The sequence below is a fragment of the Pristis pectinata genome, chromosome 6 (genome assembly GCF_009764475.1).
Source record: "Pristis pectinata isolate sPriPec2 chromosome 6, sPriPec2.1.pri, whole genome shotgun sequence".
NCBI classification, from domain to species: domain Eukaryota; kingdom Metazoa; phylum Chordata; class Chondrichthyes; order Rhinopristiformes; family Pristidae; genus Pristis; species Pristis pectinata.
In genome coordinates this window covers 104,535,928-104,551,412 of record NC_067410.1, presented here as the reverse complement: position 1 = coordinate 104,551,412, position 15,485 = coordinate 104,535,928, and the positions used below count along the sequence as shown (strand labels likewise).

At 43.9% G+C, this 15,485-nt stretch overlaps 1 protein-coding gene across 2 annotated transcripts in view; it reads left to right on the top strand.

Annotated features, from left to right (window-relative positions):
- The window catches only part of clrn1 (clarin 1), a 35,946-nt gene that overhangs the window by 7,493 nt on the left and 12,968 nt on the right, over positions 1-15,485 (top strand). Inside the window, exon 2 of one of the 2 annotated variants that reach the window (XM_052018454.1) lies at positions 14,641-14,754. In XM_052018454.1, coding sequence (XP_051874414.1) covers positions 14,641-14,754 — 114 coding nt within the window. Of the gene's footprint in view, positions 1-14,574; positions 14,755-15,485 lie in introns of both variants that reach the window. The other variant, XM_052018452.1, reaches the window with a different exon arrangement.

Below are 15,485 nucleotides of genomic sequence, written 5' to 3'. Positions count from 1 at the left end.
ATAGTGCATTGCCACACCGTACACTCGGTTATTCAAAGCATTAAAATATTTTGTGCAACAAGCAATCTGCTGGAAAAACTCAGCAAGTCAAGCAGCATCTGAAGGGGTGGAGTGGGGGAGGAATTGTCAACATTTCGGGTCAAGACCCTGCATCAGGACTGGATGCAGGGTTTTGACCTGAAATGTCGACAATTCCTTTCTCTCCACAGAAACTGCTCAACTCGCTGAGATCCTCCAGCGGGTTGTTTGTTGCTCCAGGTTCCAGCATCTGCAGTCTCTTGTGTCTGCATTAAAAAATTTTGTGGTGGTTGTTTCAATTAAAGCTAGTTTTGTTACAAATGGTAGGATTTATAAGATGAAAAGTTTCAACAGCGAAGAATGCTTCTATTAATATGTTAATAGGAAGCTTATTATACATTTACATGTATTTACAGTGGACAGGTTGGGGGAGTGTCTCTTGTAAAGACCAGGAAATCACAATCTCCTTCATTTGGTCTGTAATCTATTAACATTCTCAGTTTGTATATGATGCTAGTTCACCTTGAATTCTCAATATATTTCTCTCGAAAACAGATTTCATATAAACAAGTTTCTTATAGCAGATGTGCAGAAATTAAATCTAATCAACGGTTAGACCTGCCGTCCTTTCATTTTCATTGCCCCATTTGCTTTGCCATTCATAGTGTGTGTTCATCCACATATTGAAATGCAGCCCAGATACTCACCATCTGCATAATGGCATTTGATGAGACTGACATGGCTTGTGAATAAGGTTGAGTTCATTAAAATAATTAATAAGGAAGTTTAGTTGGATTTTTGACAAGCAGGTTGCTCAGAGACACTGTACAAATAGATGAAGTTGTAATATTCCACAAAGCACTGTTATAATGACCTGTTATAATGATTTTAGATGGGGCTTGTTTAAAAAAAAGACCTGCACTTAGATTTCACCTTTCACATCCCTCCCAGAACATCCCAAAGCCATTTATAGCCTGTGAGTTTTGAAGTGGAATTACTGCATTAATCTTGGATTGAGCCAGCCAATTTGTACAGAGAAAGCTTCCACAAACAGTATTTCAATGAACACTCTGCATTAGTGACTCAAAACCAAAATACTGCGGACATTGGAGATTTGAAATTCGACAGGGAAAGCTGGAAATACTAAGCAGGTCAAGCAACATCTATGTAGAGAGAAACAGAATTAATGCACCATCAGTGGAAAGGTCATAGACCTGAGACTTTTGTTTGGGAGATCACTCTGTACTACTTTAGAATATATCATGGGATCTTTTACAGCCATCTCAAAGAGCAGATGTCTCATCTGAAAGATGGCTTCTCCAACACAGCAGAACTCCCTTACTACGGCCTAGATTTTTATGCTTTGATTTATAAAGAAGGACAAACCCAGGACTTCCTAGCTTGGTATCAGATCTACTATCAACTGAGGCAGAGTTGACACAAAGAAAGCACAAAACTCTGTTTTGGTCTCTAAAGATGCTGTCTGACCTGCTGAGTATTTTAAGCACTGTTTATCTGTTTTAGTGATGTTACTGGAGGAATAACAAGTACCAGCCAGGATGTTGGGAAGGGCAACAGACAACCTGCTGGAGGAACTCGGGGTCAAGCAGCATCAGTGGGGGGAAAGGAATTGTTGATGTTTCAGGTCAAAACCTTGCATCAGGACTCTTGGGGAGTTTGGGAGATCATTCTGTAGAATATATCATGGGGTCTTTTACAGCCATCTCAAAGAGCAGATGTCTCATCTGAAAAATGGCTTCTCCAACACAGCAGAACTCTCTTACTATGGCCTAGATTTTTATGCTTTGATTTATAAAGAAGGACAAACGCAGGACTTCCTAGCTTAGTATCAGATCTACTATCAACTGACGCAGAGATGACACAAAGAAAGCACAAAAGATATGTTGAAAAAAAGAAACCAAATATTGTCATGAAATTAAGATAGAAAAATGTTTCTGAAGTTTTAAGGAAACATTTCCAGTTTACAATAAGCCACTGCTACTAATAATTGTTTCAATTAGATTCACACACAAACTCTCCTGCACACACATAATTAAGAGAGTGTATCAGGATGAATGTGAACTCTGAGCAGTATGCAAAATATCCAACATTGACTTCAATTGAGAGAGAGAATGGAGGCAAACTCCATATCAGAAACCATACACCTTGGGTCAAAGTAAATATTGGCCTCAACTTCCTCATAGAGGTGCTGGATTTTTTAGTTAGCTTGTAGTGGAACAGAACATTAATATATTTGAGAATTATTCTTATCCCTAGCTTCTCTGATCTTCATCCTTTCAAGGAGACAAGCTGTTTCTGTTTAGCTGTTCACTATTCTAGTTTTGGGTTAAAACCGTACACACATTCAGCGTGCAGGATAAGCATAGTTCAATATCTCCCCACAGGAAGGGGAGATTAAACACCACTGACCCAAGTGCCAGTAAATGGAGACACGAGAGGCTGCAGATGCTGGAATCTAGAGCAACAAATCTGGAGGAACTCATTGGTCTAGCTGCATCCATGGGGGGGAAAGGAATTGTCGACATTTTGGTACTGATGCAGGGTCTTGCCAGTTCTTTGGGGTTAGTATAGATGTGTACTTGATAGTCAGCATGGACAAGGTGGGCTGAAGGGCCTGTTACTGTCTAACTCTGACTGTCCAGAGGCAACACGATGGGTTTGTGCCTGCAACTTTGCAGCCAGTGATTCTTGATCTTTGTTGACTTAATGAAGAAACCAGTAAATTGAAAGGGGCTGAGTTCACTCAGTGGGCAAGGGGAAATGGCTGAAATTCCTATGTCAACTTTAATGCAAACCACTGGGCTCCTCCCTCCCCTGGAAAAATTGTGGAGGGATCGTTCACCAGACAAGAAGAAAAATAGACAAGCTGTCCGCAATATGCTTTCACTTTAAAAAGAACCGCATGTCAAAGTTAATTAATGGCTGATGGTAAACGCTGCTGCTCTGGGTCTCGTTCTGGGTCACTGGTTCATCTCCAAAGGGCACCTGCTATCAAGGGAAAGGCTGCAATTATCTCTAAACACATGCTCTAGATCTGCAAAGAAGAAATGAGTTAAGGACTTTCAATGACATTCAGCTTCCTGCAGGTGATTGGACTGACATTTATTATTTATGTCATTAACAATTTGTCAGACATTATTGATGTTTTACATGTGTGGGGAGCCTGTTAGTTCCAAATTATATAGCTTCTTGCAGCTTATGATAGATTTTAGAGCAGGAATAAAATCATAACAGTTGTACAGGATACCATTCGGGTTTGATTCGCACATTGAACAGAGATTGGGGTGATGGGGCCCAAGCTATGATGAGAAACAATGGGCTCAAAATACTGGTTGACGCCCATCACTCAATCATCTCCCACCAGGATTACCCCGCTACAGATATAGGGTGCTGGACGAGCTAACCCTCTGTACCTGAGAGTTGTCCAGTGAGGTGGAATGAAAGGCGAGTGATGACTAGGCCTCAGGTGGTTGATCCTGAGGCCAAGCTCCAGAACACTCGGGTGGTCTTGTGATGGCTTGCTGCTGTCAAACATCTTCTTTGGGGGGAAAAAAAATTCAAATCAACCCAAATAATTTTGTAAAAATGATGAAACATAATAAATAAAGAGGTTTACCAGGATGCAGGTCCTGATGCAGGGTTTCAACCCGAAACATCGACAATTCCTCCCACAGATTGGTATTGGTTTATTATTGTCACGTACCAAGGTAGAGTGAAAAGCTTGTCTTGCATACCATTCGTAAGGTCAATTCATTACACAGTGCAGTTACATTGAGTTGGTACAGAGTGTATTGAGGTAGTACAGGTAAGAACAATAACGGTACAGAGGAAAATGTCACAGCTACAGAGAAAGTGCAGTGCAGGTAGACAATAAGGTGCAAGATCACAAGGTAGATTGTGAGGTCAGAGTCCATCTCATTGTATAAGGGAACCGTTCAATAGTCTTATCACAGTGGGATAGAAGCTGTCCTTAAGCCTGGTGGTACGTGCCCTCAGGCTCCTGTATCTTCTATCTAATGGAATAGGAGAGAAGAGAGAATGACTCAGGTGGGTGGGGTCTTTAATTATGCTGGCTGCTTCACCAAGGCAGCAAGAGGTAAAGACAGAGTCCAAGAAGGGGAGGCTGGTTTCCGTGATGTGCTGCAACTCTCTGCAGTTTCTTGCAGTCCTGAGCAGAGCAGTTACCATACCAAGCCGTAAGGCATCCAGATAGAATGCTCTCTATGACTGCTCGACCCACTGAGTCCCTCCAGCAGATTGTTTGTTGCACCAGATTCCAGCAAATGTTTCTCATTTCACCGGGATGTTGCATGGCTTGGTGAGTATGAGCTATAAGGAGAGGTTGGGCAAACTTGGATTGTTTTCTCTGGAGCGTCAGAGGCTGAGGGGAGACCTGACCTGATAGAAGTTTATAAAATTGTGAGAGGTATAGATAGGATAGACGGTCAAAGTCTCTTTCCCAGGGTGGAAAGGTCAAATTGGTTTAAGGTGAAGGGAGTTGGCGGGGGTTAGGGGGAAGTTTAGAGGAGATGAGCAGGGCAAGTTTTTTTTTATGCAGACTTGTAGATGCCTGGAACATGCTGCCAGGGGAGGTGGTGGAAGCAGATATGACAGCAATGTTTAAGAGGCATTTAGACAGGCACATGAACAGGCAGGGAATGGAGGGATACGGACTGTGTGCAGGCAGATGGGATTAGTATGGAATGGTGTCATGGTAGGCACAGATATGGTGGGCTGAAAGGCCTGTCCCTGCACTGTACTGTTCTATGCTCTAATTATAAACACATTGGAGCTTTAGAAATGCATTAAAAACATTAAGAAAACATAAAATAAGTAAAGGATTTATCTGCACTTACCCTTTTCACAGTGTCAGTAACCCCACTCATGTCAATGAGGCCTTGAGAGTAATACCAGTTGCAGCTGGTGTAAACTTATCAGGCCAGATGTGAGGTACATCTGGCTTCTCAGCTCTGGATATCTTTGTTTCACAGGTGGAACGCCGACTTGCCGAGCAGAGACACTGGCCTCCTGTTCACTTCCATCTGTTGATGCACCAGCACGGGTGCTTGAGACAAGCTGGATAGTGGGGTGGGAATAGTGGGCAGTTCCCCACAGCTCTACCAGGAAGAGGGGCGTGCAGTCTTCCTCAATCCCACCCCAACTGTTGCAACAACAACTTGCTTGTTAGAGGGACAAGGAAACACAAAAAGTCAGAATTGAAGGAACACAATTTACAGTTGTGGTCTCCTGCATATAGTTTTCTTTCCTAAAGATATGATAGAGTTGGAGGCAGTCCAAAAGAAATTCACCAGGCTAATTCCTGAGAATTGTCCTATTAAGAGAGGCTAAACAGAGAACATAGAACACTACAGCACAGTACAGGCCCTTTGGCCCACAATGTTGTGCTGACATTTTGTCCTGCTCTAAGGTTTATCTAACCCTTCCCTCCCACATAGAGCTCCCCATTTCTCTATCATTCGTGTGTCTATCTAAGAATCTCTTAAATGTCCCTAAAGTATCTGCCCCCACAACCTATGCAGGCAGTGCGTTCCACGCACCCACCACTCTCTTTGTAAAAAAAAAAACTTACCCCTGACATCCCCCTTATACCTTCCTCCAATCACCTTCAAATTATGTCCCCTTGTGTTAGCCATTGTCACCCTGGGGAAAAAGTCTCTGACTGTCCACTCGATCTATGCCTCTTATCATCTTGTACACCTCTATCAAGTCACCTCTCAACCTCCTTCTCTCCAAAGAGAAAAGCCCTAGCTTACTCAACCTATCCTCATGAGACATGCTCTCCAATCCAGGCAACATCCTGGTAAATCTCCTCTGCACCCTCTCTAAAGCTTCCACATCCTTCCTATAATGAGGCAACCAGAATTGAACACAATACTCCAAGTGTGGTCTAACCAGATTTCTATAGAGCTGCAACATCACCTCATGGCTCTTGAACTCAATACCCCAACTGATGAAGGCCAACGCACTATACACCTTCTTAACAACCCTATCGACCTGTGCGGCAACCTTGAAGGATCTATGGACATGGTCCCCAAGATCGCTCTGTTCCTCCACACTGCTAAGAGTCCTGCCACTAACCTTGTATTCTGCCTTCGAATTCGATCTCCCGAAGTGTATCAACAGGTTGGCTCTATATTGTTTGGAGTGTAGAAGAGTGAGTGGTGACCTTACTGAAATATATAAGAACCTCAGGGGGCTTGACAATGTCTGCTGGAGGAACTCAGCGGGTCAAGAATGTAGATGTTGAGGTGTTTTCACTGGTGGCAGATCCTTGAATAAGGGGGAACATTGTTGCAAGGTAAGGGGCTAGTCATTTAACACAGAAGTTTCTTCTTGCGGAGGACAGTGAATCTCTGGAAATCTCTACTCTGGAGGGTTGTGGGGGCTAGATCATCAGAAGTATTTAAAGTGGTGACAGATAACTTTTGAAAAGATTGGGGAATTGAGGATTATGGGGAACTGGCACAAAAGAGGAGTTAAGACCAGCATAGATGGGCCATGATCCTATCTAATGGCGGGGCAGGCTTGAGGGCCCTGGTGGTCAACTCCTGCTCCTATTTTCTTATGTTATTATGTTCTCAGTGTGGTACAGCTAGGAGTGGCTACAGAGGAAGAAAGGAGCATTCATGCAGGGGTATGTATTGTTTTTGGGTATTTGGAGTAATGGTACGATGTGCTTACAATAACCTAGCTGGTTAAGATGCATTTGTCCAAATGGTATGGCTAGTTTTGTTGTTTCTTTTGACCCTCAGCAGATCTACTGCTCTGGGCGTTTGCAAGCTTCAAATTCTGTCACCTCCCCCAGCTTCGGCGACTCAACCAAAGGGAAAAATTGAATGACTTGCAGCTATGAAGAAATAAATCCTAGTTTGCATTTATATAGTGCCTTTCATGACCTCAGTTCCACACTGTAGTTTATGATCAGAATCAAAATCACGTTTATTATCACTGACATATGTCATGAAATTTGTTGTTTTGCGGCAGCAGCAGTGTAAGACATAAAAATTACGATGAGTTACAAAAATAAATAAATAATGCATAAGAGCAATAACGAGGTAGTATTCATGGGCCATTCAGAAATCTGATGGCAGAGGGGAAGAAGCTGTTCCTAAAACGTTGAGTGTGGGTCTTCAGGTTCCTGTACCTCCTCCTCGATGGTAGTAATGAGAAGAGGGCATGTCCCGGATGGTGATGGTCCTTAATGATGGATGCCGCCTTCTTGAGGCACTACCTCTTGAAGATGTCCTTGATGGTGGGGAGGGTTGTGCCCGTGATGGAGCTGGCTGAGTCTACAACCCTCTGCAGCCTCTTTCGATCCTGCACATTGGAGCCTCCATTCCAGGTGGTGATGCAACCACTTAGAATGCTCTCCACCGTACATCTGTAGAAATTTGCAAGAGTCGTTGGTGACATACCGAATCTCCTTAAACTCCTAACGAAGTAGAGCCGCTGGCATGCCTTCTACATGATTTCATCAATATCTTGGGTCCAGGATAGATCCTCTGACATGTTGACCCTGAGGAACTTGAAGCTGCTCACCCTATCCACCTCAGTTCCCTCAATGAGAACTGTCGGTAAGGCAAAGTTATTTTTATCCAAGTGCATTAATGTCTTCACTGGTAAATATTAAAGGTGGGAAATCTCAGGAAGAACATGTACACATGGGATGAATTTTGATTTTGTGTGATGGTTTGTCTACTATATGCCACTATACATCTCTGCAGCAGCTGCTCCCAATTCTGTACCATTTTTCTGTCCCAAACCCTCTCCCCAACCTGGCATCACCTGAACAGAAACACAAAGGCAGGTCCTTGTTTAGATTGTGGAGGAAGAACACACCAATAAACACAACTGAAATAACCAGTGGTGAATCCAAACCAAGCTACCCACAGAGAACCCTGCCCTCTTTCCTCCTCCCCAGCCCACACCCCCAAGTATCAACCCTTCCTGACCCCCTTGGATGACTGCTCACCCATCACCCAGCCCCACCCTTAAGAAGCTCCAGATGGACAAAAATAAAGACACAATGCTTGTGTCTTGACAGGCTAATCATTTACAGAGGGATTGATAGATTAATTTATTATTATCACATGGACGTAATGTAGGTTTATTAAATTTGCCCAGTTCCTTGACACCATCTCCCAATATTGTTAGCCCAACTTCGATTAAGTAGCAGGTCCCAGGAATTGGAGCTGGGATGTAAAATTCCTGAATACGATACTTTCCCCCACCTCCTCCTCCTGACATCCTGCCAGATTGAATGCATTTACCAAACACACGCAGTTTGGATAACCAACTCTTTGAGGGAAGCCTTACAATCTAATCGAGGTTATAGTTTATTGGGACTACTCGTGTCATGCATTCAGCAGCCATGAAGAAATCTGATTCAGCCTGACAGATGCTCTGCAGAAGCGAGACGTGTGGCGCTGTCCTTGTGGTGCAGGGTAACAAACTGTGAGCTGCTAAACGATGGCTGTAAATTGGAGCAAATTGCTTCATCTGTTTAATGTCGCTAATACCATACCAGCTCTCTCCAAGCTGTGGATCAACAGTAATCTTTGCATAAAATTTCACAGACAGAACCTGTCATGCTGAAAGCATATATAAAGGGAAGTTGTTTATTAAATTCACTCTGCAGTTTTTTTAAATAGTATGAAAGAAATGAAATGTGCTGTGGTTAATTGGTTATATCTTAATCTTGTAAGTATCCAGTTAAAGATGCTTTGCACAAAAGCTGTCGTTTGATTGTGTACTGAACCACTCTACAATGTGGCTGACTTGAATCTCTAACAGATACCAATATCCTTCCTGTACCTTCAAATGTAAACAGAGATTAGTCTATCAATCTTGTAGATTCGAGCTGCCAATTATCATTAGTCACTGTACCAGGCCAATGAAAACTTAGAGGGAAATTAGTCCTGATGTTCCTTGCATTTTTGAAGCAGGATTGGAGGATATCTTATTCCAGGGCCACGGAATGTTGTTCAGATTTCCCACTCCAAACACCAAATGAATTGAAAGGCTGGGCTGCCTCTTGATTGGGATTTTTTTTCTCCTGAGGCAAATATCCTGCTGGGGGTGAGGGGTCCTGATGGTACGGAGGGTACAGAGTGTGGTTGAGGTCAGAAATGATTGCAGAAATCTCTATAGAACTCTGGTTAAGCCGCATTTAGAGTATTGCGTGCAATTCTGGTCACCTCACTATAAGAAGGATGTCGAGGCTTTAGAGAGGGTGCAGAGGAGGTTTACTAGGATGCAGCCTGGATTAGAGGGCATGTGCTGTCAGGAGAGGCTGGACAAACTTGTGCTGTTTATTCTGGAGCAGTGGAGGCTGAGGGGTGATCTGTTGGAAGTGTATAAAATTATGAGGGGCATAGATAGGGTGGACAAGCAATATCTTTTTCCCATTATTGAGCGATTCAATACCAGAGGGCATGCATTTAAGGCGAGGGGGGTAGGTTCAGAACAGACGTGAGGGGTACGTTTTTTACTGAGAGAGCAGTGGATGCCTGGAATGCGTTGCCTAATTGGGTGGTGGAGGCAAATTCATTGGGGGTTTTTAAGAGGGGCTTGGATGGGCACATGAACAAGAGGAAAATAGAAGGATATGGACATTCTGTGGGTAGGAGGGCCTGTTCTGTGCTGTATTGTTCTATGTTCTAAGTCTGCAAAAGATAGGACACAAGAATGGTAGGAGTGAGTTGGAGATTTGGGGAAGTTGTCTGATCCCAGAGTCTTATTGTGGAGGCAAGGAGTCTAGTCACATAGACTAGGAACCAGTTGGGAGAAAGTATGACATCTCTTCCTGGGACACTTACCTCTTCCATGCAACAGGCCTTGCTTCCCTTTAGCTGCTGGGTTCCCAAGGACCTGGAAACCAGTGATAAAGCTGGAAATGAAATAAAACCTGAGGCATGTGACTTTATTAAAGATATTTAACTGAGCAATCCTCATTGAGAGAGGGGGATGGTTCCCTCCTCACTTTGTACCTCTGTTAATTACAGAGGTGAGCACATGGAAACATTGAAATTTTTAACATTTCTCCCAACCTAAGTACAGCTGAGATAAGAATACACGAACCCTGTTGAGTTGACTGGTTAAAACCATAAGACATAGGAGCAGAATTAGGCCATTCAGCCCTTCGAATCTGCTCCGCCATTCGACCATGGCTGATTTATTTTTCCCTCTCAACCCCATTCTCCTGCCTTCTCCCCGTAACCTTTGATGTCCTTACTAATCAAGAACCTGTCAACCTCCACTTTAAATACACCCAATGACTTGGCCTCCACAGCCGTCTGTGGCAATGAATTCCACAGATTCACCACCCTCTGACTAAAGAAATTCCTCCTCATCTCTGTTCTAAAGGGACATCCTTCCATTCTGAGGCTGTGCCCTCTGGTCCTAGACTCTCCCACTACTGGAAACATCCTCTCCATGTCCACTCTGTCCAGGCCTTTCAATATCCGGTAGGTTTCAATGAGATTCCCCCCTCATCCTTCTAAACTCCAGCGAGTACAGGCCCAGAGCCATCAAATACTCCTCTTATGTTAACCCTTCCATTCCCGGGATCATTCTTGTAAACCTCCTCTGGATCCTCTCCAATGCCAGCACATCCTTCCTTAGATATGGGGCCCAAAACTGCTCACAATACTCCAAATGTGATCTGACCAACGCCTTATAAAACTTCAGCATTACATCTTTGCTTTTATATTCTAATCCTCTTGAAATGAATGCTAACATTGCATTTGCCTTCCTTACTACTGACTCAACCTGCAAGTTAACCTTTAGGGAATCCTGCACTAGGACTCCCAAGTCCCTTTGCACCTCCGATTTCTGAATTCGCTCCCTGTTTAGAAAATATTCTACGCCTTTATTCCTTCTACCAAAGTGCATGACCGTACACCTCCCTATGCTGTATTCCATCCGCCACTTCTTTGCCCATTCTCCCAACCTGTCCAAGTCCTTCTGCAGACTCCCTGCTTCCTCAACACTACCTGTCCCTCCACCTATCTTTGTATCATCTTCAAACTTGGCCACAAAGCCCTCAATTCCGTCATCCAGATCATTAACATATAACATGAAAAGTAGCGGACCCAACATCAACTTCTGCGGAACACCACTAGTCACTGGCAGCCAACCAGAAAAGGCCCCCTTTATTCCCACTCTTTGCCTTCTGCCAGTCAGCCAATCTTCTATCCATTCTAGTGCTTTCCTGTAATACCATGGGCTCCTATCTTGTTTAGCAGCCTCGTGTGTGGCACCTTGTCAAAGGCTTTCTAAAAATCCAAGTAAGCAACATACACTAACTCTCCTTTGTCTATTCTGCCTGTTACTTCCTCAAAGAATTCCAACAGATTTGTCAGGCAAAACACAAAAGGTGCTTGAGGAACTCAGCAGGTCAGGCAGCATCTATGGCGGGAAATAAACAGTCGATGTTTCGGGCCAAGACCTTCCATCAGGACTGGAAAGAGGGCAGAAGCCAGAATAAGAAGGTGGGGGGAGGGGGAGGAGCACAGGCAGGCAGGGGACAGGTGAGTTCAGGTGATGGGTGAGTCCAGGTGAAAGGGGGAAGGTAGGGAGGAGGGGGAGATGTAATAAGCTGAGAGGTGATAGGTAGACGAGGCAAAGAGCTGAAGAAGAAGGGATCCGGTAGGAGAAGGCAGTGGACCATGGAATAAAGGATGGGGGAGGGGAGATGGGCAGGTCATCAAGGTGGGGGAAGTGAGCCACAGGAATAAGGGAAGACAAAGGAGTGGGGGGGGGGAGGGGAAAGAAAAAGAAGGGGTGGGGTCAGCGAAAGTTGGAGAAACGGATGTTGAGGCCATCAGGTTGGAGATTCCCAAGGCAGAATATGAGGTGTTGTTCCTCAGTCAGCATCTGCAAAATGTTTTGTCTTTTGTCAGGCAAGAGCTCCCCTTAAGGAAACCATGCTGACTTCGGCCTATTTTATCATGTGCTCCCAAGTACCCTGAAACCTTATCCTTAATAATGGACTCCAACCTCCAACATCTTACCAACCACTGAAGTCAGGCTAACTGGCCGATAGTTTCCTGTCTTTTTACCTCCCTCCCTTCCTAAAGAGTGGAGTGACATTTGCGATTTTCTAGTCCTCCAGAACCATTCCTGACTCCAGTGATTCTTGAAAGGTCACTACTAATGCCTCCACAATCTCTTCAGCTACCTCTTTCAGAACCCTGGGGTGTAGTCCACCCGGTCCAGGTGACTTATCTACCTTCAGATCTTTCAGCTTCCCAAGCACCTTTCCCTTAGAAATAGCGACTACACTCACTTCTGCCCCCCTGACTCTCTCGAATTTCTGGCATGTTGCTGGTGTCTTCCACAGTGAAGACTGACGCAAAATACTTACTCAATTCGTCCGCCATTTCTTTGTTCCCCATTACTATCTCTCCAGTGTCACTTTCCAGCGGTCCGATGTCCACTCTTGCCTCTCTTACTCTTAGTTTTTCTGAAAGAACTTTTATATTATTGGCTCGCTTACCTTCATATTTCATCTTTCCTCCCCTTATTACATTTTTAGTTGCCTTCTATTGGTTTTTAAAAACTTCCCAATCGTCCAGCTTCCCACTAATTTTTGCAATATTGTATGCCCTCTCTTTTTGCTTTTATGCTGTGTTTGACTTCCCTTGTCAGCCACAGTTGCCTCATCCTCCCTTTAGAATGCTTCTTCCTCTTTGGGATGAACTGACCCTGCATCTTCCGAATTACTCCCAGAAACTGCTGCCATTGCTGCTCTACTGTCATCACTGCTAGGGCCCCCTTCCAATCAACTTTGGCCAACTCCTCTCTCAATGCCTCTGTATTTAGCTTTACTCAACTGTAATACGGATACATCCGAATTTAGCTTCTCCTCTCAAACTGCAGGGTGAATGTTATGATCACTGCCTCCTAAGGATTCCTTTACCTTAAGCTCCCTAATCAAATCTGGTTCATTGCACAACACCAAATCTAAAATTGCCTTTTCCATAGTGGGCTCAACCACAAGCTGCTCTAAAAAGCCATCTCGTAGGCACTTTACAAATTCCTTCTTGGAATCCAGTACCAACCTGATTTTCCCAATCTACCTGCATATTGAAATCCCCCATGACCACCGTAACATTGCCCTTTTTACACGCCTTTTCTATCTCCTGTTGTAATTTGTAACTAACATCCTGGATACTATTCGGAGGCCTGAATATAATTCCCATCGGGGTCTTTTTACCCTTGCAGTTTCTTAACTCTACCCACAAGGATTCCACATCTTCTGATCCTATGTCACTTCTTGCTAAAAATTTGATTTCATTTTTTTACCAACAGAGCCACCCCACCCCCTCTGCCCATCTGCCTGCCTTTTCGATAGGATGTGTATCCTTGGATGTTTAGCTCCCAGCTGTGACCTTCTTTCAACCACGACTCTGTGATGCCCACAACGTCATACCTGCCAATTTCTAACTGGGTCGTGTTCCAACTAGAAGGGTCCTACACCGGATTCCTACGCCGCTTTAGTCTCAGTCCATGTTTGTTCCCCTGTCACCGTGCCAAAGAGCAGTGAAAGTGAAGCCACTTGCATTCGCAGTCCTGATTACCACTGATGAACCTTGCTGGCAAGTGTGAGTGGGTAACTGCCGTTGTGCAAATGGATGTAAACTGAGTAATGAGTGAGATGGTAGCCAATTTTATTTGCATCTCTTCCACGTTTTCAGTTAAGGTCAGTGGAAAAACTAACAGGGAAAGATTTAAACAGATGGCTAATTTAATATCACCCAGACTTACATCCTTTAGTGAAGTCACAATTACACTCCCTTCTTTAACACCTTCACAGGTGTGGGTATTGCTACCATGTAATTATGTTGATTAATTCCCGTTGTGGAGAAGATGGTGACAACATACTGGGTTGTCGCAGAGGACAGGTGAGCGTCACCACATTCTGTGAGTCTGCAGTCACGTAAGGGCCAGACCAGGGAAGGAGGGCGGATTTTCTTTGAAAGGACTTTAGTGAACCCGATGGGTTTTTAACAGCAACCCAGTCGTTTCATGGTCATTGATTCCAGATTTATTTAATTCACTGAATTCAGTTTTCTCCCCAGATGTTGTGATGGGATTTGAACCCATGTGTCCAAATCATGAGACCATGCCTCTGTGTTTCCACACCCCAGCATAGTCTTGGATAGGAGCAGGTTAGGGCTTGACTTTATGGTCAAATAGGTAGTGGTTTTCATTGTAATGTACCAGAGCAGAGCCAGTGCGATCATATCATTGTGAGTCACCTTCACCTCTAGTGGCTTGCTTTCACAGATGCAGACTATCTGGTCTACTGCAAGCTCTGGAGTTTCAGAAGGACATATTGGTGCTTTCTCAATTGAGCAACTTTCTATAATCTTTAATTTTGTACTTCAGGTATTGGGGTGACAATTGAATTTGGAGAACTGTAAAATGAACACTGCACCATCTGTGCCAACATAACCGGTAAACAATATAACAGGACAACTTCCTCAACAACTGCTGTCTCTTTTCCAGTTTTTCCAACCCTCTTGGATGCCATACCTGCAAGTATTCACGTCATGGTTCTACTGTTTTCTGCAGCAGTCATTGTGTTTGCTCTGGTGGCAGCCGGATTCTTCACGTTCAATGCTTTTGGAAGACCTTACGAGACCCTCCACGGTCCTATGGGCTTGTACCTTTGGAACGCCATTGCTTGTAAGTATCATTGGGATCAACATAATGTTACTTCCTTTGTCAATTCCAGGATCTGGGAGATGGAAGAACGGACATGAGATAATGTCTGTAGTTTTGCTAGTCCACTTTGATGCTGATGAGTTAGTTGGCTGTTATTTAAAGAGGGGAAATCTTGGTGCAACTGATAAGACCACATCTGGACTGCTACTGTTTTGGTCCCCATCTATGGAGAAATGTATTTGCTGGGATGTATCATATGATGGATGAAGTTCAGAGAAGGTTCACTGGGTTGATTCCTGGGATGGAAGAGTTGCCTGATGAGAAAGCAGTTGAGCAGGTTGAACCATTATTGGAGTTTAAAACAATGAGAGGTGACCTTGTGAAAACAACGAGATGGAAGTTTGATACAGTAAATGTCAAGAGGATGGGTTTTCCCTTGTGGGGGATTCTAGCACCAAGGGTCATAGACCAGGGTGAAAGTAACTTAAATTTCTTACCAGTGTGGTTGTATTGCTAACATTGATGATTTAACTCATTCCTGCGACTGTGTTGGCCACCTTCTGTACAATACACTGTCCCAGCCCATAGCATCTTGCATTCACCTCTCAAAGTCAAAGCTGAGTTTCTTGTCATCTGCACAAGTACATGTATGGACAGGTATAATGAAAAACTTACTTGCAGCAGCATCACAGGCACACAGCATCGTATAAGCAGCATTCACAAGAAAAACATAAATTATACACAATTTTACA